Genomic DNA, 24,861 nt, shown 5'->3' on the forward strand with positions numbered 1-24,861 from the left:
CCGACAGGTTGTATTTTGTCAAAGCAGGGACAGTGCGGAGCTCCGGGAGCCACGGGGGCCCCCGCCAGCCTCCTGCACTCCGCTCTGCTGAGCTGCTGTAGAGCAGCCCAGCGCCGCGGCTCCTGATTAACTTGGACTCAGTTTGTTAAAGAGCCGCTCGGCGCCAGTCGGCTGATGCGCCACAATAAGAACAGTCTCTTGTCTCTTTATATTTACCCTGAAGTCCTGCATGTGCGAGCCCCTCCGGCCCCTCAGCAGCAGCCTCATCTGCGCCTCCGCTCCACTTTTCTGCCTCGGTCATGACTTGGTGTCAGATGTGATTTTTTTTTTCTTTTTTCTTTTTGGATAAACAGCTGCTCTCTCGGGCAGGAAGGACGATGATGTGGGCCACAACCGCCACTTCGACAAAAACTGAAACAAAAAGTGATAATCCCTCTGAATGAGACTGTCAGAGACAACTGCGCATTTCCTATTAACCCTTGGAACATAGCCGCGTCTCTGTGGCTTCCGCTGACAGCCATACACAACTCTTACTGGCCATAAACATGTCATGAATAATATTTACTAACCCTTGTTACACGTACATTAAATTCACTTAAATCAGCTCCTAATCAGCCGCTACAGGAAGCCACGCCGATTAAAGAGACAAAAGGTGCAAAACAAAATTGTTCTATTTCCTTATAAGACAGTGCAGAGAGCCCCGGCATGTCACACAGAGCATGTTATGTGATTTAAGAGCATGAAATGTGTGCACATCTCCGCTGTGCTCCACACTTGTTGCTCGGCTTCCATCAGATTGATAGAACCGTGCGTCAGCAGGCCAGACAGGAGCCGCAGCGCACAGAGCGCACTGTACCTGACTGAAGCAAGCCCAGGAAACATATTATACTGGACACAAGTCCCAAGGGCATCAATTGTTTCACAGCGGGGCCCCAACAGCAGCCAGTGACAATGTGAAAAAGTTTATTTTCAGTCAGCCAGGTGTTGGAAATAAATGCCAGTGAGCATCAGCCTCACAGGAGAACGTAAAATCATCAAGAATGTCCTGCACATACCTCACAGTTCCCCTCAGAGTTACAGTGTGGTGTGTATCTGCTGTAATTTGGACAGACAGCTGACTTGTTTGGAATGCTGCACCTTCAGATTTATGAAATGACAGAGATGGAGGAGCGCCGTGGGAGCGGCGGCGGTTTGTCAGACCTTTGGAGCTGCATGCAAGGAGCTTTAGTGGGGAGGAAAAAAAAGATTAGCAACATATGGAGGTGGATAACGGTTTTTCTGCCGGAATACTCAACTGGATAATTGTATCAACAATGCTTGTGCAAATTAGTCACCATTTATTTGTTCTGTGCCGTACAGAAATCTCCATTACGCGCGATTTAAAAGTCATTAAGTCGAGGGAGGACTGCTCCGAGCTGATGGTAGGTCCACACAGCAGCGGCACTGTGCTCATAGATTAACATATTCTGCGTGTTGGAGATTAACGAAAGCAGACAGGACATTTGCCGCTTAGACTTGTTTTTTGGAATGTGTGTGTCCCGGGTGTCAGCATTATGGAGGGTGAGACATCACGAGACAAAGTTTGGAAACATCTATAAAGACACATTCACAAGTTTTAGACCCCAGTTTTCTCTCACATAGGTAGTTTACATGATTTATGATACTGACACAATTGTCAATTTCTTTTGCCCACAAATAAGATAGAACAGGTTCAGAGGCTCAGTTTGAGATAGTTGATGCGAGGAGTTGTCGGTCACCCTGTAAGCTGGCTTTGCATTTAAAGTGAATTAACTGCTTGCATGACGCTTCCCTTACAGGAAGTTGACTAAAGCTTTTCTGTGTCCTTGATCCGTCCGCTCAATACAATATAATACAGCTGCAGATGTGAAAATGAGCGCAGACGCGTCTTCCGTCCGGGTGATTCGGGCCCTGTGTCAGCGATCCGGGCCAAACACGCTCTAATTACAACATAACGGGACGGTTTTGCGCCATATTCGTCTATAATCGAGTATTGTTATTTTCTTCCTCCCTTCGACATTGTTCCTTTCTTCCTTTTATCTCTCCATCTTCTCCTCCCATCTCCCTGCATCATCTCTCCGGCTATATTTAGCGGCTAGACTGAGGCCTTGGCGCCAGACCGTTTAAGACCTGTCAAAGTCCCTCATATTTCCCCTTGTCACATGGAAACCCGGCGACCAGCGGCCCTCTCCTCCTCCTCCTCCTCCTCTTCTCCTCCTCCTCTCCTCCTCCTCCTCTTTTCTTTTCCTTCTCCTCCCTCATCCTCCTCGTGCAGCTACCAGCAGCCCTCCTCCTCCTCCTCCTCCTCTCCTTCATCTCCTCCACTTCCTCTACAGTTCACTCTGCTAAATGAAACATATCACTTCTCACTTGTAGGAAATGCAAATCTTTCCTCTATCCCTCCCAACACACACGCGCGCGCGCGCGCGCACGCACGCACACACACACACACACACACACACACACACACACACACACACACACACTGACCCATACATATCATATTACTTGGAACAAATAAGATGCTTTTCGGGACCAGAGTAATACCTGGTGCGCCGCAGCTCTGCTTCAGAACAAACCCAGAGGAACATACGCACTGGACACGGCTTCATGACAAACTCAGTCATAAACTACAACCGCTCACATCCAGTAACCTGTCAGCCCTGCAGCCTGTTTCATACTCTCCCAGTCATGGATCTGAGCTGCAGCCAGTCTTGTGTGGGTGCGTCTGACTGACAGGTAGACCGCCAGGTGGGGGCGCTATAGTGACCCAGGGGAGTCAGAGGAGAGCGACAGAGCTGTCACATCCACAGGCGTTAGAGCAGCCGACACTTGGTCGCCACGCACTCTGACAGCGCGCAGTGGTCAGCGGTGGTCTCAGAGCCCCGGCTCTCTGCTCGGTGGCCGGGTCGCACCAGGCCGGGCCGGCAGGGCTGCTGCTGTCCCTGGATGTCAGGGATGAGCAGCGCGGCCACAGCTCATGAATGTATGACGCGCCGCAGAAGTGTGCGCGCGTGCATGTATTTAGCTATTCAGTGATAATAGGCATTACTGATGTGACGCGTGCGCCCAAATTCAGCACAATGACGTCACTGTCACTCCTGTTTCAGTTCCCCCTGCAGCCTCAGTACAGGAACCTCCCTGTCGCCGGGGTGCTGGCTGGGTGAAGGTGACCTTCCCGTTGTGCCTTTGAGCACGAAGACACCACAGTGTCGGGTCCTTGCCTGTCTTTTTAAAATCACCAACATAGATATTATATTATTGTGTGTGTATATTTGTGTGTGTACATTCAATTTTGAATAACGAATAATCTTACAATTGTCTGTCAGCAGCTGTCCGGTGTTGACAGGACGCGGCTTGTATTAATGAGGTGAGCTGTAGAAACAGAAAGGCCGCTGCACGAGCCTCTTTCTTTAAAAATACATCGTTGTATTATTTCTGTATTCATCCACCTCTCTGAACATGTATTTCTTAAAAAAAATATTTAATATTGATTCGCAAAAATGCTTTTAATTTGAAAAGATATTAATGCCATCTGATCGAACAGTGAACGTGCCTCCTTTTGATTGGCTCTTGTGTCTTTTCTGCAGGTTTCTGTGCGCACGTGAGACTTCTGTCTTTAAGTGAAAAACTCCTCGCGCAGTTTTAATGTGCGGAGTAAATGATCGCACTCACTGCTCAGCTCAGGAGACGCTCTCGGCTCAGTCTTAATAAGGAAACATTAAAGCACCGGCTTTTTAATATCATCCAGCTGACAATATTTTATTACTACTTTATGTTCGTTGGGACACATTTTTTTAAACCAGCAAAATAATCTTTTGTGTGTTTTGCAGATGTGTTGACAGCGTGGAGAAATTGAATTAGCAGCTGCAGCGCCGGGAACATTGAATCATATTAGGAGCGCAGCGGAGGAGCAGAGGCTACCTGCAGGCCGGAGGGAGAGGCTTTTAACTGAGAGAGAAGAGCTCTCACACAGCCCACTGCAACACAACACAGCCAAGTCCAAGAAAACGTACACAACTTCTCATCAAAACTACAAAGTCAAAACCAGGAAAAAGTGTTAGCGTCGATTTCATCAGTGGCTTTATAATGCCACAATTAGTGTTCCTCGTGTTCTTGTCACAACAGTATCAGAATAACAGCTGTTATTTCAACCACTGGCACCTGAAATTATTTCCAAATTATGTATATATACATACATATATATATATATGTATATATATATATATATATATATATATATATATAGATATAGATATACATAGATATGCTGGATAAATGAAATAAACGTGAAACTTGAAATATAAAAGATTTACATGACGATTTAATTTTTTGCGGGTTCAAAATGCGGCAAACAAAAAAAAAGAAAACACCTGAAAATGTGTTCTCATGCTGGCTCATGATGCCGTTTGTTAGTAGTAAGTGACTTTAGTGTGGAGAAGAGAGGAGTCCGACCTCATCATGATGCTAATTATGGCTTTACTATATATATACATATATATATATATATATATATATATATATATATATATATATATATATATATATATATATATATATATATATATATATGTACACACACACACATTTATATATATAGGCTATTTGATGGAGTTTCATTCCACCAATTAATTTGACCTAATTTAAATACAGGTGAGCCTCATATCATATGTAGTGAACTGAGCTCAGCTCCTCCTGTATACAGGTTAGTGTTTTATTAACTGCTTTGTGATATGACATCAGGTTAAAGCAGCTCTGAGAGAGAACACTCACTCATGTGTTTCTTGAAGGATAAATATGGCGGATGAAACTGAAGCTGATCCAGAAAAATCCTGCTCGTGTTCCTGATTCACATCTAATCTCCATCCGACCTGACAGCAGCACACTGAGCCCAGATCTCTGAGCACATCTCCTCCTTTGTCTTGGACACCGCACACTGTACAGGTCTTGACATACTGATGGTGAGTTTTAGTGGTAACAGAGCTGTGTCTGTGCCACTCAAAATGTGGTTCAAGGACCTGCAGGGGCCCAGAGTTGCTTCCAGGAGGTGTAGAAAACAGGGCCTAAGATTCATATCACCATCATTTTATCTGACAGATATTATTTTCAGTAAAGTCTGAAAATTTACCAAATTTGAGATTTTTAATGGTTGTACAATTCAACAATAAATCAAGGGTTAATCTTCCTTTACAGTCATAATTTTAGCTATCTGCAGTTTAACGAAGGATTTAGGTTTAAGGATCAATGACTGTGTGGAGGTTTTCTGCAGCAGCTGATGAGCAGAGCAGAACCTCTTTATGACTCACCTCCCTGCATTAGATTGTCATTATTTGAAATGATGTGGTTCTCACATGCAAACACAGGTTTGTCAGAAAAATCAGTATTATCTATTTCCTGGCCTTAACCACAGAATGTGTGATGTGATGTGAAACCTTCTCACAGCACACCCCAACAGTGTGCATGTCATGTAGACACTTCAATATTCAAAATGAAACCTTTAAATCTGATGAAATGTATTTGAGCTCCAGGTCATATGAACCAAACTGAGACCCACAAGGCAGACGGCATGGTGTTTAAGGGCTCAATGTGAAGACGGTGTGATGATAAAACATACAGGAATCATCCAAGGTAAGTCTCACACACTGCAGAGAAATGTATTACACAAAGTGCGTGGGACAGAGTTCAGTTGTAAAGTGAGGAGTACATGCATTCTGTTACCATGTTATTACTTCAGCCGCTTGTCCATGTGTTTTTTCTGTTTTGGGAATTTTTGCAACGTCGCTAAATTTGGAGACTCTAATTTCCACAAGTTTCTAAGAATTTACAGGCGTTTTGAATCACTTTTTGACCTCCTCACAGAAATATACAGTAAATGTTAATTGCCCTTAAATATTGTATTTTAGCTTTCATCTCTCATCCATCTAAAGAGAATTGTTCTACATTTCAACTTCTAAAACAAATTTCATATATACCAAGTAATCTCTTCTGCAGCCGTGTGTGTGTGTTTCCCCTCTGGATGCTGCTGAAGTTCATAATCACATTGTTTCAGCAACATTTCTAATGGTGAAAGAGTGAAAATCTGTGTAGACCTGCATTTCTGAGATATTATAGCTGTTAATGTGAATGCTCAAACCAACTGATGTTACATGCTGAGCAATCTACCGTAATATATACAATAAATGCCAAAGTATATGTTTAAATTGCACTTTACATTGAATTGTAAAAATTAAATGATATTTTTCTTCTTTAATTTGCATGAGCTCTGATAACTGGCCTCTGGCATGATTTTTTTATGGCAAATTAATCACTAATTACATGTCAGGTTTAGTAAGTGAGAACATATGAAACAAAATGTTGTTTTGAACTTGTCTTGGCAGTGGGTGCGTTGTCGCCTGATTTAACCAAAAGCAGCAATTTCTTGTAGAAAAACAAGAAGCGCTGCCTAATTTGCACTGAGCTGTATTTACGGTGGCACTGCTGGCCTCATCAGGAAAAAAGGGTGGTCATGTTGTGAATGAGATTTCAGTTTGGATAAAATTAGCTGGCAGTACAGTTACAGACATCAGCATCAACTGTTGGCACTTGAAACAACGATGGTCCAGAATCACTGGGAGATCTTTCTGCTGTTTGCTTTTGACAAATGAAGCTAGCAGGATATCTGGAAAGTTCTCCTGTCGAATAAAGTCACTACACTGGAGCCACTGGATGACAGCTACACAGTGTACAGAAATGAACCTGGTCACTGGCTATATTGAGTTAATAACTGGTTTCAGTCTACAGCCCATTCAAACACAATATTCATCATGGTGACAGTATCAGACGTCTCTGTGTACACTGACAGCCTGCCGACCTGCTGTCACTTACCATGACAAAGGCTAAACTGTCAATATAACGTGTTAGCATAGTGAATGTTAAATTGATTGGAGCCTATTACCATTCAACATAGTTTACATTAAGCTGCTAGCATCACAGTGTATTCAATAAGTGTTAGCATGCTTTATCAAGTCAGATATGTGATGTTTAAAAAATATATGATGGTAAAAATGTAAGTTCTGTTTGCTAACCAAGCTAATGCTACTGTTTTGTAATGAACCCATGCTAAATTCAGGAGAATGGATGTTACTGTACTGTATGTACTGTATAAAGTATACAGTACATACAGTCAGCTTATTGTGACTGCATTTTAATAACTCCATTGGTCTTAAGATGGTGATTGATAATGTTTCAGTTTGCTGCCATGTTTCTCTTGTTCAAAGTTCACAAGTTCGGACTCCGCACCAACAGGTCCACACGCACATTTCCTAGCAGGAGGTTTGGATGTACATCTGAGGAGTTCTTTCATTCAGCGTGTCTTGAATCAGTGAGTAGAGGTTTACTGTTGTTCTGGAGGACACACGACCTTGAGTCACTGCTAGAACACATTGCTGCCAAGTTCAAACTTCTGCACTTTAGAATTTCTTTGCAGAATGAACACATGGCTAACTGTGCTCAGGCTTTACAGCCATGACAATTTCTTCTTGTTACAAATAATCACACATACAAATTCATTTTAATCTGACATGATGTGGGTCAGTTTCCAGGTTTTTAGTGTGTGGAATCCTTGCTAAATACAAACCATAGTTATTTATCACATATTTTTAAAAATGCCTCTGATTTCATTCACATTTATAATTGGTAATTTTGTGAAGATCAAACATTGTAAAAGGTTTGTAATAACATGTTGGAATCAAATAAAACATTTTAAGTAAGAACTGTAGTTTTCCTCTTGTACTTGCTGCATAATGCTGAACTTTCCTTGAGATGAAGTGGCAGAGACACATCCTGCCAGCTGGAGCTTATTTCTACTTTATTCATAAGGGAGTCTTGCATATAAACCTAAATAGATATTTTGTAATGGTTCTGTTTTTTATGCATTCATTCTGTTGTCCAAATTATACTGTAACCAATTTTATTTTCAAATATATTTGAGTGGAATAACATGCATACTGTTTTTAATTTAAAAATGTTTCAGGCAGTGGAGTGGTAAGATATTATTAATTTAATTGTCTGTGCAAACATTTTCTGGCCATCTCTTCAAGTTTGGATCTGTTCCATTTGAGCTGGGCAAGGACCCCTTTTAAATTTTACGACTAGCAGCTTATGAACACAACGATGAGATGAAATAAAGCATACAAGGAATAATCTACCGCTAATCTAATTGAATTCAAATTAGTTCAAATGGTTCCTGTCCAATGTTTTACTTCACTTTAAAAAAAAAAAGATCTTTGTCTGAGAGTTCTGGGACTTGAAGTTTCGTGCTGATTAGCAGAGAAACAAACATGCCCTCTCGTTTCTCCCGTCCTTCAGAACAAAGAGCCAGAGTCGGCCATAAAAAGTCCCTTTAACAACACTTCATTGCCTGTTAAAAAATATGGTACTAATTACCAGCGGTACAATGTGCTGATGGTCACCGCCGTGGTTGAAATACGAACGGCACAATTAGGAGCAATCAGAGTGAGAAAAAAAGATTCATTTCCTTGACTTTTATTATGTTTTTTTTTTTTCTTGCATGAATGCTGGGAAAAGAAGTGAGTGTTTTACAAATCAAATTTTAATATCAACAACAAGCATTTGCTCTGAATTAAAACGTGTAGATTCATGCCCTCATTCACTGACCGAGCAACAACAGGCCAACATGACATGCAGCCTGTCCAACAGCACTCACACATGTGGGATTGTTCACTTCTACTATCATTTCATGTCTTTTCCTAAGGTGACTGTAAATAGTGCAGTCAAACATTCTGCTTAGGACAAATCATCAGGCAGAGCGTGTTTAATTAAGGAATTTCTGATTATCAAATCTTCTCTGCTATTACAGGCAAAGCTAGTACATTTAAGGAAAATACATTTTAGAGATCTATAGCTAGAGGAAGAAAAAAGATTTGGTCAAAGGAGGCTAATGTAAAAAATATAGCATGACAGCTACACATGCTTCTATTACTGCGCTCAATTAAAATTTACTCTGTGGAAAGGCCGAGTGGCGAATATATCCTAATGATGTCAGAAGCATATCTCAATTATACTGTAAACATCTAAATGACTTCAGCAACGTAGTAATAGTGTCATCTCATTACTGCATCTTTTGTCAAATGTAATTACACGAAAATCAAAGGCATGAGAGGACCAAATTTAATCAAAAACATTTAGCAGGAGGCCATGAGGGCACACACACACACACACACACACACACACGGAGGGAAAGGGAGCTGCTACACGTCACTGGCTGGAATAAACATTTTTCCTCTGTCTGCGCTCCCTTTTCTTATGGCTCATTCAGACAACAGGCACACCGTAAAACTTCAAACACACTCAGACAACGATGGCGTGCTGAGGAAACAGCAGACATCAGCTGCAGAGAGGAGAGGACGGCTGGTCTTCTGATTTAACACAACGACAAGGTAACAAGCAGGGTTAGATGGTTGTGCTGATATTGGTCTCTTATTAGAAATGTGATATTGAAAATAGGGGAAATTCCTCCCTGACCTCAGCTGTATCAAAATACTCTGCAGTGATGAAACTGCACTTTAGATTTGGTTAATTGCTTCGCAACACTTCGCCTTACAAGGAATTTGTTTTCAAAAGACTAAAACAAATTGATCTAGGTGTCTTCACCCTAACATCGATGCAGTTTGAGGGTAAAAAGTCAATTATGTTCATTTTTGGAGTAATTTAGGTATTAAAATGGTCAAATTAAAAATAAATTGGAAATCTCCACTAACTGCAGCGATTTGCAGCTAAAAAAAATATAAGCCTTCAAATCCAACCCAAGAAATAAAATAGTAACATTGTATGTAGCTGGTATCACACTGATCTGTGACCAGCTGTATGAGAAGAGAAAAACACAAAACACACTGCACAGAGGAACACAAATCCTGGACACGATCTGGTGTCAGTTCAACACATCGGTGTGTCAGTGTGATGCTGTGTGGACAGATGTGGGGGAGGCAGGCAGGTGGAGCAGGTGGGCTGGACGGTGGTTGTTGTCCCTGGCGGAGAGGTGGGAGTCTAGGGGAAGTTGGTGGGGAAGAGGCTGAGTGGCTGGCTCTCGTTGGTGGGCAGAGGGGAGCGGTAGCCCTCAAAGTTGCGCGGGATGCTGCCGCTGGTGGAACCCGAGCTGTTACTGAGGGTCTCAATGCTGCCCTCCCTCTGCAGCTCTGCAGGGAGAGAGACACAGGTGCAGACAGAGAGAGAGAGAGAGTTGAGTGGGAGCCATCAGGTGATCTGTTTTAAATCACAACAAACTGAGCTAATCAAACAACAGACCTGCTGCTGCTCTGACAGGTCTTCTTTAATCAGATTGGATCACTTTTGTTTTGTTTCTGCATGTCTATTGCATGGCTTCTTGTGTTAAGACATATTTTAACTACAGATATCCTGATAACTCTGTTTCCTTCCTGATACCAATTCCGACACCTAAACTTTGTGTATTGGCCAATACCAAGTACCGATCCACTACCAGTAGATCAACTGCATATTTCAACAGCTGTATACAACGAACCCTGTGTGGATGTTCTGTTACGGATTTACTTGAAGTTAAACAAGTCCCTTGCTGTTTATATATATTGGCAACTTGAGCAGTATACAATCTGTTAGTCTCATGCAGGTGTACGGGGCGCTGCAGGGGAGTAGCAGGGTCCTGTTTGTAATGAATAAATCAATAATGTGGTATCAGATCAGTGCCTCGACTCGTGTACCTGCCAATACCCAATCCAGAATTTTAGGCAGTATCAGAGGAATTTCTGACCCGACTGTAAACACTGTTTGAGCAGTTAAGCATGTTTAGTTAAATGATGGAAAACAGGATTTAGTAAAATGCATGTAAAAAACCCAATACAAACAAACAACCCTAAAACCTGGTGTCACATTAAAGAAATTGTATAAAGCAAAACTGTTAAATGTAAAAACTGAAGGTTTAAGAGAATTTTCTTAAAGGACAATTCCGCTCTATTACAACTTGGATCTTATTGGTCTACGTTGGGCCATCCTACCGCTAATAATATCTACGAGCAGTCACGTGATCCGGCAGGTTGTAAATAAACCCACAGGTTAGAAGTTATCTGGAAGGGAAACCAAAGGTGAGCTGTACGATAATTACTAATAATGAATGATGAATCATTATTTACCAACATTTCAGGTGCACTTGCTCTCACTTACTCTTGCCTCCAAATAAATAATAATTCAGATAATCTGGATAAACTGTTGGTTTGTTAACAACCTGTCTGATCTCATGTTTTTTCGTGCTATCTCTGAACCAACTGGTTTTTGTTCCTAAACCTGACCAGTGGTGTCTCAACATAAAACTGAACCATAAGAAACATAAAGTTGCAACATCAACTGTTAAATGTAAAGTTTCAACATGTCAACCTGTCAGCATTTATTCTGCCGACTGAGTTGTTAAAACATAACAGGAAATATGAGACGATTTTAGATATACAAAGTGTACATGGCAGTTTAAGGACATAAGATAGCAAATAATAAACATTTTACAGCCCCATTACACCATTTAACAGACAGTAGGACTAAAAAGGGAGGTCCCAGGAGTTTCCCTTCTTGTCACTTTACCATGAATTTCCTATGATAAAACAATGGACCTGCCTCCTCCCTAAGAAGAGGAATTCTGTGGGATTAACCATCACCAACCTGGCTGCTTCTCCCAACATTCTCTGAGTGACACAGTGCAATTCTCTGACATGCCACGTTGCTCCAAGCCCTTCAACCCTTCAGCATCCCTCACTGTGGACAAGCCAAGCTGCTCCGGTGAGAATGTCTCCATAAGGAACCTATTACCTGTTATTACAAGCTGTAAACCATATCCATCGCTATACTGTATGGACAGAATAGCATGCATGTAAGTGGCAGCACAGTATAAAGACTGTGATGCATGTAGTGTATTGTGACGTCCATCAGGAATCTAGCTGGACAGTATTAAATCTGCTGCTGCTGCCCGGCTGCTCTGCTGACACTGTCAACTCCCTGAGAACATGAAGCAGAGTGCATCCATGACAGAGTCATCAAACTGAGAGCAAGGTTTGATAATTCTCTTACGTGAGAACTGAAGTGCACATGGTTACTGCTACTACATGGAACATACTCTTCTGGGCTACACCCAGATCAGGGGGTTGTTCATGTGGCTGTTTCTTTCATACTTTCAAGTGTCCAAACTATGCATTTCTTTCTTCTCTGCCTCCCAACAGGAGTTGGATCAACCAATCAGCTCGTTTCATGTTCAGCTTTGCATGACCTGTTGAGTTTGGAAAGGTTTGTACGTCAGCTCCTCTCAGGGCCTCTGACCTGCAGTTACCCATGGGATATTCACAAAATCATCATTCTAGCTTAATGTGTAACACACACTGGCCATGTTGCGTAGCGCTGCATCATATGACACATGTCATTTGACACCTGTAGCACACACCAGATGTGCTGCAGACAGAGGAAGTACGCAATGTATGGTGGTTGGGATGAGCTGACTTAGGGAGTGAATGTGATAAGATGGTTCTTTTCTTGAGAGTTGATGCATTGCTACTGGGAAAAAGGACAAATCACGATTCCTTAAAAAAAACGCTGATGAAGTGTTTCAAAACCCTGCGATTCTAAGGTCTTACAGTAAAACAAGAGATGCAGATGTTTATGGGACGCTGTCTGGACTGCATTTAAATAACTGACAGGACCTGATGTTTTAGGTAAAATCCATCAGTTTAGTGATTTATCAGTTTTATAAAACTATGAGCAAAATTGTACAACTGTGGAAGCTTATCAAGATGGTGATTACCTCTGCCAAAGAGGTTATGTTTTTACCCATGTCTGTCTGTTTGTTGGTTGGTTAGTTGGTTTGTCAGCAGGATTACACTAAAACTACTGATTTCCACGGATTTCCACGAAAACTTAGATGGAGGATGGGTCTTAGCTCAGAATAGACCCCATTAACTTTTGGTGCGGCTCCAGATAAAGGGATGGATCCAGGATTGTTTTTCACTTTCTTTAACATTGTATTTTTCAACATTTTTGCTAATTTCTCAGGGAATAATGCATGGATCTTAATAATCAGGTGTATTTAAGCAGCTGGTTTCTATGAGTGAGTACAAAAGGGGACCTTGTTGTGCCTTGTACAGAGATATGCGCCCTCCTGAGTGACATTCTAGTTATGTTATCTTTTGTCGCGACGACGGCCAGGTATACCGGCCTTGTGCTGTTTTAGTGCATGGCTGTTTCTGGTCTTAGTGTACTTTGGTTGTTTATTCAATTTTAACTTATACAACAGGCTTCACTGTAGGTGAAGAGACAATGCTTGATACAACAGATGGTGGATGAATGTGCAAAAAAAACCCCAAAAAACAAAAAAGCTAAAATAAAATATCATTAATGATAATAATTTGAACAATAATTTGAACAATAATAAGAGCTGAGACGCTCTCTGTAGCTGTCTGACCTACAGTCTATCTCTGCTATCACTTTCCACTGCTGGAGTTTTTACTGCGCCAGAATATAATGCTACGAATTCTTTCTGCAGTTGAGATGATGTTGAATTGCACCCTGTCGGCTGTCAAAAACTACCTGCAGAACACATCAGTGACCTTCAGATGAACAGGGGGTCTAATTAGCCGAATAGTCTTTTTAAATTCATACTGCAGTGACATAAAACCACAGCATGTGTTTAATATGTCCTGCAGATGTTCAGAAGTGAGTATGGATGCTGTCTTTTGTCACGGAGAGGGCATGCAGGAAGTGGGAGCTTCTTACTTTAGCCCAGGAAGCCTAATACAAACCACACTGTTATTATCCGGGCTAACACGCAATGTGCCACTCTGCGGTGTTATCCCAGCCCGCCCCCCGCCGTCCCACCCCCCTCCTGTTTAATTCCCCAACAGTACACAGAGCAGAAATGCTGCAGTAATCCCAGGCCGAGGTGAGGACTGCTGGTTCAGACAGAGGATGGACTTATGAGGCCAATACTGGTACTTTATTTTTATCTGTCAAGATTAAAAACTAATAAAAGATCATTTACATTTTGAGCCCACAGCGCTCATACTGAAAACCAGGATAATAATATTGTTGCTACATACAAGTAATTATGTATCACACATATCATATTTCAACTGTATAACTGTACATTCTTTGTATGGACACTGATCCAAATTCGAGAGACCAGCAATGTGCAGACTTTTGGAGTTGATATTGAATCTGTTTTGCAAAAAAACTTGAGGTGATACCCTACAACCATTTTTACACCAGCATTAGTGCGCATATAGAGTTTTTTTAAAAGCTGCCACACCTGCTAAAATAGGTTATTGACTGCTTTTGCCAGTGGTCGAGTTTGTGTTTTTCTTTCCTTGTGTGTCATGTTTGATAACACCAACGTGTCAGAAAAACAGAACAATACACTGGAGAAAATGATTTACCTGTCAGACCACCTCCAGAAGATGTTAAAACTTGTTGTAAAAAGTCTTAATCAATGATATCCTGAATTAAAAACAAAACATTTCTCAGGAGCTGAAAATGGAAGTAGCTAAAGAGTGAGACTTTCTCATCTCTGTTGACATGTGTACATGTGCAGTACTGATCAGACAGCTGACAAGGATCAACTGAGAGCTCAACTGGTTATTTCTTTAATATTTTTACTTCAGTCTCTAGTGTGGCTTGAAGATTGAAAGCTGAAAAAATATTAACAAGCCAGCATCTTTAACTTCAACACACGTCAAAGCATAGCACCTGACAAGGGGGGGAAATTAACGTGTCCATCCGGGTGTTGGGTTTCCATCACTGCTGGAGCTGATAAACACTTGTGACTACTGCAGAAACAATGTGTTTGACTTTTTAGTCTAGTTAAGAGTATGAAGGGGTGAGGAGGGTATGAAATGTTGCCATGGCAGAGGGGGGGAAAGAAGACTGGGGGCAGGCTGTACAGTGTGAGGAAACACACTATACCGTACATGTTGATATATGGCTGTATTATTGTGCCTTGCTGCATGTACCCAGTGTGCCTTAAGGATGTAGTAGATGCAATAAACAATGTTTAAAACAAACAAACATAAAAAATAACAATCACAGAAAAACAGCCCAGACTGTCTTTCTAAATCTGCACTAATACAGACAGTCATTTATATACAGTTTCAGAGCACACACCATGGTGCTCGGGGTTTATCTGTAAGAATATGGGTCATCTGTAATGATATCATTTTTCCAGCCACAGCTCCAGGCAAGCAGAGACAAGTGCTGGAGCCACTGAGACTTAACCTCACCTCTCCTCTGCAGTCCTGCACTGCTCCTTTTCGCCAACTCTTCACCTCAATGCCAATGTGACACCCAGGGATCCTTCAGGAGGACTCAGGAGATCTCTAGCAAAATGCTGCTATGCCGATTAGTAACTCCTTAGCTTTATTCTTCCTGTCATTCAGTAAAATTTGATACATTGGCTCCTCATTAACTCCTTTTCGCACATCACAGCTCCCTTCAGGCTGTCACTGCCAGCCACTTGCCCTCCCAGCTGGCCTTTTTGCCATCCCCAGCTCACCCGGCTGGATCTGCACTGTTGCAGTGTTATTGTAGGCGCTGTAAGCTGCTGAACAGCCCAGTAAAGCTCTAAAGGCCTTTTCTAGTGCTGCCTAATCCACCTCATTGTGTGACGCCTACCAGCTATTCAACAAGTCTTAACCTCTCACGCCCCTGACACAATCCCCCAGCGCTCTAATGTTGGGGATCTTTTCCTCTCGGGCTGATGTCACTAGGTAAAGTAATATGGTTATTTACAAGATGGTTTTGTCTGACGTGACGTGTAGATAGTGCTGTTCTGGAGGGAGGCCAATGAAGAAATGGAAACTACTGATATGGGCTTTTTAAAGGATGGCTGATCTGAGCAGGCTGATAAATATTTTGTGCTAATATGTAGTGGCTTATCTTTAAAATGTCATTTTCAATACCAAAAATCATATGTATTTAAAATAAGTGGACAGCTGCATCTTAAATGTGACTGTTTGGATGAAGTATGCAATGTTTCCTCCAGAGCTGCTTCCTTGCCGGGAGAAAACCCTCTCAAATAGCATTTTGACCATTATAAGTAGAACGCTTTGACTCCAGTTATCAGCGCGTGTATAGCCTAATCTTAGAAGTCACTTTGTTGCTGGTGTTGACTGTGTCTGGACGCTAGGACGGGAGCTGCGTTCTGAGACGACACCATTGGCCAGACTTCAAAAGAAAGTGCAAGTCAACGCAAGATACAGAGTCGAAAAAGCTATCAGTAAAATAGCAGCAGATGCCACAGCTGGAGATAACGGGGGAGGTTTTTCAGGCCGGAGTTGGGCGGATGGAGGGAGGGAGGGAGGGGGGTTCTTGGCAGCTTTAAATAAGGAAAGAAATTTTGCTGTTTTTGGAGAGGTGTCCTCACACAATCTGACAGAGACACATATAACAACACAGCAGCAAGTTAATACCTCATCAGCCAATCGGACATACAGAGGGAATGATCAGAAATGGTCCCGTCTGCACCCTCAGCTGTGAACAGGCCTTAATCCTCTTATAGTCTCACACAAACACACACAGACTGCAGCATACACACTTTCATTTCCATCCAAACACACAGGCTGAATCTCAAATGCAAGTTAAAAAATATGTAACTGAAAAACTTGCAATATATAACACCCTGTCATCATCATTTTATATATAAACATACTTCTAATCTTCAAGAAAATGCTCTTTTACTTCTTATTTTTCTAGTTCTGTCCATCATTACTATCAGTTTGGTTACTCACAATAGTAATGATAGTGATTTGAGAATGTTGAATGATGATCTAAATTGTTTTTGCAAACATGACAATGACTTTGAGGTAGTCCGAAGTTAGTACAGAGTAGTGTTGTCAAGAATATTGATATTTCCGACCTTTTTTTTTTTTTGCTTTCATGCTTTCAATAGAGGTATCGAGTATCATTTTTTAAACTAGTGTTGTAAAATTCTGGTACTGTGACAACCTAAGTACAGAGTGAGGACAAGTTAAAAAGACGTTATTTACACCCTTCTTTAAAAGGAAATCTTCGCTGTATCATCTGAGCTAAAAGCATGACGACACCCCCCATATGAAGTGGGTGCAGGAGCCCGACCATGTGTCGAGGGGGTAAATAAACATCTTTTCAAATCAAATTCAAATTTCTTTAGCTACGTTTCACAATGTACCTTAGTGCTGCCCTCATCTGTCACTTGACAGAAGTGTCATCCCTTAAGTGCTGAAAACTAAGCAAACTCGTGCGCTGAGGAGGACCATGAGACATTGTTGAAGTCTTCAGAAAAGGCTACTGGGTGGATCGTCAGTTAAAATGTATTTATTTATTTTTGGCATAGCACGATCTTAATGCTATGAATAGACCTCTGCCCCAACATAACTATAATCTAGTCTTTAATCTTAACCCTAACCCCATGCTTACCCTAATCCAGTAGTTAGGACAAACACATTTTGTATTTCTTTCATCATGAGAACATTTAGTACATACACACAAACACACACACACACACACACACACACACACACACACACACACACACAGAGCTACATATACAGTGCACTTCCTACTGCACTGACTGGCAGTGTGTCGGTGTGTCATGTGCATGTTGTGGTGAGACTAGACTCACCACTGAGAGGAAGGGATCAAAGAGAATACAAAGGAGCTCTTAATCAGAGGGTCTGTGCCAGCCGGGGTGGGTAGAGTCCCATCCATCAGTCTATCATCCATCCTCTCTCCCTCCGTCTCTGTCCCTCTCTCCCTCGAGAGGCTGGGATGGGGGCAGTAACCCATAGCGATAGTATACTTATCCCAGCTGATTGTTTTTGTGTTTTAACTTTAATCTCACCGTTGGCCCCAGCTGGCTCTGATTAGTGCTCTCACGTCACATTCCAACCCCCAACTGTCTCACACACACACTTACACTTATGCAGAAGTGCATACACACACTTGCCTATGTGAGAAACGATTCACATACGTATTGGTGTTGTGGTTTCCTTCTGGCTGGTACCAGTATTTTTAAAATGAACCCTCTACTAGGCAGAGCATATGTTGATTTAGTCACTGCTATCCAATCCCTGCAAGGTTTTGACCCTTTATTATGAGGAAAAAACTCAATTAAAATACAAGCAACTTATGTGTTTTCCCAGGCATATATGGGATTAATATGGGATTCAGTGTTGAGCAATGCCAAATGGTAATTTTGTAAAGTGTCCTATTTTGAGGTGCACATGGTCTGGTTAACTGCACTGTCTTTGTCTTTTCTTTATTTTTACATAGCCAAAGCAAAGTGGGCTGTAACTGTCAGGTGCCATTGTGCAGCCCGATCTCCCCTTTCTTTTGCCCTGAATTGGCCCTTCCTCTATAGCTGCGTTAAATATCAGAGTAGTAGCCCATCCAGTCCGGCTGAATGAATTTTCAATAAGATGAAGAGGCCTTTGATAATCCCTTTAATAGGTTATTATTAGCGCCCAATAACCAAAACCAGCAATAACAATTCATCTGATTGTTTCTCTGGTTGGAATAACTATATTCTTGCTACAAGTGTGGGTAGCATTAGGTGACATCGCTTGTGTTTGTGTTAAAAAGATAAACAAAGCCACAAATGCAGATTTTTTCCCAGGACATGTAGCAGACCATCTTGAAAATTGTATTAAAAGGTATGAATGAATGAATGGGAAAATACACTTTCTATTCTAATGCTGTTATAATTCCGGCAGATGAAACCTTTAGAGGGGGCGGAGCCACTTTGTACGTGTCAAAAAAGTATGGTCCGAATAAATGCTTTGTGGCATGTAAACACACAACTTATGGGATCACTTTCTTTAGTGTTAAACTGGAATCTCTAATCAGAATGATTTCAATTGGATATGGATATTGTGTAATCACAGTAGCAGAATGCTTGGTGACCACGTCAACCAACTTCTCAAACATTTCTTTCTGTGGTGATGGTGCTACATGAGATGGGTTTGTCTCTACCTGCAGTGATGATAGTTCTGCTCGTGGCAATGACATCTCTACCTGTGGAAATCATATTTTAATCTAGAGAGATGATGTTTCCACTTGCCTTCCATGGTTTCTACTGTACCTAGAGTGTAGCCTGGATTTAGAAACACTGTGCTTATGAGTCCTCTTCCTCACGTCATTATATTCCTCCAATTTCCAAAATCATTACCATTTACATATATTTTACTGGCATAAAAGCAAATACCTAGATTGCCATTCCCCAATGTTGCCTATTTTAACCTCAATTCTAAGATGGCAGGGGAAGATTATAGGGAAATGCTGGTATCTTTAAGCCTGGGCCCTATGTTTACATGTTTTGGTGTGTAAATGAATGTATAAGAGTTTGCCCCAAAGGATTACGTTGCAGCCATTCCAGCCATGTCACGGCTGCCAGCCGAGGCGATCTACTGCACTGATTCTGACATTTTTGGTAAGTATGAACTATTTACACACCCAAACATGGAAACATAGGGCCCCGGTGTAAAAATACCAGTATTCCCCTTTAAGAGTGTTAAATAAATTGTCACGAGTGAGTTTCTACCTGCACAGGAACTAAAGATAAAAATAATGTTTAATAATGGTCTGTGAAAGGCTCTGAGGGAAATGAACTCCAAGAACTACTCCTCAAAGGCTACAACTTTCAAAATATCTACAACCACAAACGGTGTCATGTAACAAATATGGCTTTTTACCCGCATCATTCATCAATAGCACAGGCATGTTACAACTTAAGACACAGAGTTCAACCAATAATATATATAAAATGCCATTAATAATGACTTACAGATGTTTTACACATGAAAGCATGTCAGCATCACCATGTGAGCCATTGCACTGCACAATCCTTAGAAAGCTGTTCAGTTGGACGACTGAGGCCACATTAGTGGGAAAGCTCATTAACATCTACCGGAGATCATCCTGATGGACTGTGAAAAGCCAGGCTTAACACACCCTCCTGTGTAAAGGACATCGCACATTAATGCGGCTGGAGACACACACACCCCTTACAGTGTATCAGGATAGATGGCATGTGCTGGGTTAGAATAGAGACACGTGCTGGATGCTGAAACCTCTATCCTTTTATGCACTGCTCAAATACTCTGGACAATCCATGATCAAGTTCACTGAATCGCTCATTACTGTTTTCATTCATATAGGAAGTTAAAAGGGAACATTTTGACTGAAGGCACTGGTGTTAAGGCTGCTGAATGCTGCCGTCCTGAAATCATCAACGTCTTAACCGATTAACTGACCAAGCACAGAGGCAAAGAGATGCTTAATGCACCTTTCAAAGCACACTAACAGTGTCCAGCACACATACTGGCAAGTCCACTGAGAATCCATGAAGGCCTTACACTTGAACTCCACAGGGAAAACCACGGCCAGCAGCTAGTCCCATAAATCATGATAGTCAACAGGTTGTGTGATTAAGGAACAATGAAAAAGAAAGTAAGTGATTCATGGGGCTAATTCAGGCCCTTGAGTGGGGACTTTCTCTTGGTCTTCACTGACCGTATATTCTAAGCTACACCAAATCCATAGACACAGCTGACCACAACTTTCCCAGCGGCTGCTCATTAGAGTGTGTTATAAGGGGTGCCAACAACAGGCCGGGACACTCCTGACACTCTATGTGGGCCGCTTTGAATTAGGCCTCTAATGAAAACCTAGTGGTGACCCAGGATTTGACTGGCTACTTACTCAGAGCAGACTGACAGCCGCCTCACCACTGGACACAGTGTGGGACGGCTTTTATAGGCTGACTGCTGCTCTTATAAATGGGCCAAAAGAAAGCAACAACAGACCCTGTCTGGTCAATCAAATGAGTACTATAAACAGAAAATATGGAAAAGAATGTCGCATTCGGTATGTACAGCTAATTTTTGTATACAAAAAACAAATTCATCTGCAGATTGGATCATGTGAGGACTTTCAGAAAGGCAAGGACACAGACAGTTAAAAGAAAAATACAATTTAGTACAACTTTGGATTGATTTCCATAGCTGAGGCTTGGCGGAACTTGCATTAGTAATAAAGTATCATCATAACTGAAGCACCGTCTGCACTTACAAGGCTTTACAAGCGTTAGCTAAGTAGTGTTAGTAGTATTCACTTGATAAAGTCGCTGACCTAGAAGAGGATTTAGAAGAAATGAAAGCCAAACAGTAAAATTTATACCCAAACTGTCCGTTTTAAACATTATCACAATTTATGGAACGACTCCCTGTTTCAACTCTGATCTATACCACTTGCCATAGATGCCCTTAGTTGTGCAAGCACAATGATGAGGACGAAGTGGTCAGTCCGCACACACCTGCTATTTCTGTGCAACAGCGCAAAGTCCAGAAGGAAAAGGTGAAGAGGGATATAGATCAGGGGCTGTGCTAATAAATAAGTATGCTCTCTGTGAGTCATATTACTGGTCTCATCATTCTGAAACAGCTGTGCCAATCACAGCGACAAATGTTAACGACAGCTTGACAAATAAAGAAATAGTTTCTCCAGGAAATGATATTGCTGTATGGATAGTGAAAAGCAGTGCAATGTGATCACACAGCACCTCAAATCTGAAGCCAAAGACAGATGAGGGTTTTTCTAAATGGTTATTTAAAACAGTGATGATAAAATTAGTTATACATTTTGATTGCATCAATGTGACGCTATTTCAGTCACAATTCTACTCTATATCACATTAGAAAATGTTGACCTCAGTCGATCATTTTATTATCAAAGTTTTTTTTAAAAGTTGGAAATGAGGCTGTATGTATTATTGTGCTCTGCTAATCATAACATCACATAATAACAGGCAGAACATGTGTGTGTGTGATGTGTGTAGTGATGCATTAGCTATCTCTGTTGATGTAAGGTGAAGTCAGTGGAAATTCCATCTCCTTCTGTATCAAAGAAAGGCTTTAGGCTCACATAAGCATTTAAAAAAGTAAGCACATTCGAATAGTTCTCCTTCTGTAAGCACTTCATGAGCAAACTGCAGATGGTGGAGAACAGATCACACTCTGTAGAACATTGACATATCCTAACCTAAACACACGCACACGCACACACACACACACACACACACACACACACACACACACACACACACACATATATAACGGTTGATGTCCTTTGACAATCATGTTTGGAGACCCTTGTCAATGGTTTTGGACAGGAGGGCTAGTCTCAGCTGAAAGAGGCTGCCGGTGTTGGTGTCCGCTGAGGAAACTGATGGACAGCACAGCGTCAGGAGACTGTCGCTCATCATCACATCACATATCAGACAAGCCCCACACCCAAACCAAGGTAAGGGCTAGATAAGGCTGCTGCTGAACACTGTCTGTGTGTGTGTGTGTGTGTGTGTGTGTGAAAGAGAGAGAGAGAGAGAGAGAGAGAGACAATACTTTTCCAAAACAGTGGTAAAAATACTCCATGCGTCTTAGAAATGGAAGCCTACTCTTGACTCAAAATGAAGAGCTGTTCATTAAGTATGAGTAGGTGTTGTAGAAAGCCAAATCCCATATTTTTGGTTTCAACTACAGCTATGTCAATATATGTTTGGACACAGACCCAATTTTTGTTATTTCAGCTGATTATCAGAACAGATTCAAGTTATAGTTACATAATGAAGATGGACTTCATTGACATTGGTGTTAATTTGAAGGTATTCACATCCAACTTGGAGGAAGGGTTTAGGAATTAAAGCTGAATATATACCCCCAGCTTTCTCATGGGACAAAATGTAAAGAAGTAATTGGACAATTGACTCAAAAGCTATTTCATGGACAGATGTGGGCTATTCCTTCATTATTACCTCTGCCAAGGAGGTAATGTTTTCATCTGTGTCCATTTGTTTGCTTGTTGGTTGGTTGTCAGCAAGACTTCACAAAAACTACAGAACAGATTTCTATGAAACTTGAATGGAGGATGGGTCTCAGCCCAGAATAGATCCCAATAACTTTTGGTGCGGATCTGGAAAAAAAGGGACTGATCCAAGAATTTATCCTCACTTTCTTTAACATTGCGAGATCGGACGTTTATCCACATTTTCTTCAATCTCTCAGGAAATATACTGCATGGATCGTGATGAAAAAAATCTGTTGTATTTGATGCTGGTATCTATGAATGAGTACAATTTGATGTGGATCCTAGATCTGGCGGTCTTAAATTATGGTTAAGCAGTTAAGGGTGGTTTAAAAACTTTAAGTGACACTGGACCGGGCTCTTTTTGTTGAATCATAATTTTGATGTTCCTTTCTCATAATGCGTTGATCTGACCTATCTGTGTAAATCAGGCCAGACATCTGTGACAGCCTGTGTTGGCTAGGCATTTCTGATGTCTGATGGTACATTATTCTGCAATACTATAAAAAAATTATGTAACAGTCATCCCTGCAGAAGTCGAAGTTTATTTTTCTGTCTAAATGTAGTCAGTCTAGTAACACACAGACATAACACACACACATTTACACACAAACACGGGCCCCCATGATGCTTTTCTTGGAACAAGTGTGAAACCAGATCAGCAGCAAATGAAAGCAAACTCATGTAGGACTACAGAGCTGGTAAGAACAAGAACAAGGCTCCATTAGGCGCAACACCAATGTACTGTGGGTACTTGTGTACAGGTTGAGCCTGAGAGACACACAAACACATACTGTCCACACACAGAAACACAGGCCAGTAAGCAAAGCAGTCAGCAAAGGGTCAAAAGGGGAAAAGTTCAGTTGGTCGGTATAAAGGAGAATGTTCCTTTGAAAAGCGGAATACAAAGAGGGACCTCCATTGCATATGGTTTGCCTTTATATACAGTAGAAAAGCTGTTTCTGAAGGGACAAATAGATCATACTTAAGTTTGAATAAACATTAAGTTCGTTGTTGGGTAGAAAAAGGTCAGCTTTTAACCTGGGGTTTGACCTTTAAGTAGCACGATTTCCTTTATCTGTCTTAATGTGAAGCAAATGCACTTTCTTTGAAAAGGTTAGATACGGGTCAACAGAGCAGAGGTCGGAAGGTTTACATTCAAGGAATGTGAGCAACCTGGAAGGATGCACACACACACAGGGTTTGACATGAACACCAAATGCAAAAATGAATTGCTGTTTGAAGTGCCATCAAGATACTAGACAACCATGTAGCAAGCATCCTATTATATTATAGGTTGCCTTTTATTTTACTTATATTAAATTTATAATAAGTTACATTTATAAGCCATTATAATTCTGTAATGTAGTGTGTTAAGCGGAGTCAGGCATTAGGAGTTAGAATGGGTTAACATATATATGCATTGAGTGATATTTTGAATAAATTCCACGCACACAAAAAAAATTCTGGCTCATGCCAAAATACTGACACAAATGATTACTTCTCAAGCAGACATGTTAATGTTGCAGCACAGAGATACTATATTTTTAAGACCGAGCTCCACTATTACAAACTGTAGTTATCAGTTAATGGCCCAGGGAGGAGAATCGGTTTAAATTGTACACTGCAATCATTTCACCATTGAACATTTCTTCAGACCTCTTAACAGGAAAACACAGCATACACAAACTAATCAGAGGCTTGAAATAGCTAACAATGTAAAAGGAAGCTTTTGGTATCATGTGTAATCTTCCTCTCATATTATTGTAAGTCTGCGCCAGAAAATGATTGTGCCCATCATTATGTTGATCACTTCCTAATTACTGAATTAGACATCCTTTAATTGCTTTTGTTTGTATTTGAGTAACACGGAGTGGAAAAGGGCGATAACATTATGTCTGTAGCATCAACATGAAGCAGATGCTTTTCATACATTAGCTCTAATTGTTTTAATGT

At 41.2% G+C, this 24,861-nt stretch overlaps 1 protein-coding gene across 2 annotated transcripts in view; it reads right to left on the reverse strand.

Annotated features, from left to right (window-relative positions):
• Positions 1–8,525: 8,525 nt before the first annotated feature.
• bcas3 (BCAS3 microtubule associated cell migration factor) overlaps positions 8,526–24,861 on the reverse strand; it is a 372,855-nt gene continuing 356,519 nt past the window's right edge. For both annotated transcript variants that reach the window (XM_084350099.1, XM_084350098.1), the window contains one exon: positions 8,526–10,211. In XM_084350099.1, coding sequence (XP_084206225.1) covers positions 10,063–10,211 — 149 coding nt within the window. In that variant the 3' untranslated portion in view covers positions 8,526–10,062. The remainder of the gene's footprint in view (positions 10,212–24,861) is intronic.

The sequence above is a fragment of the Pagrus pagrus genome (assembly GCF_965226575.1).
Source record: "Pagrus pagrus genome assembly, chromosome: 4".
Lineage (NCBI taxonomy): Eukaryota > Metazoa > Chordata > Actinopteri > Spariformes > Sparidae > Pagrus > Pagrus pagrus.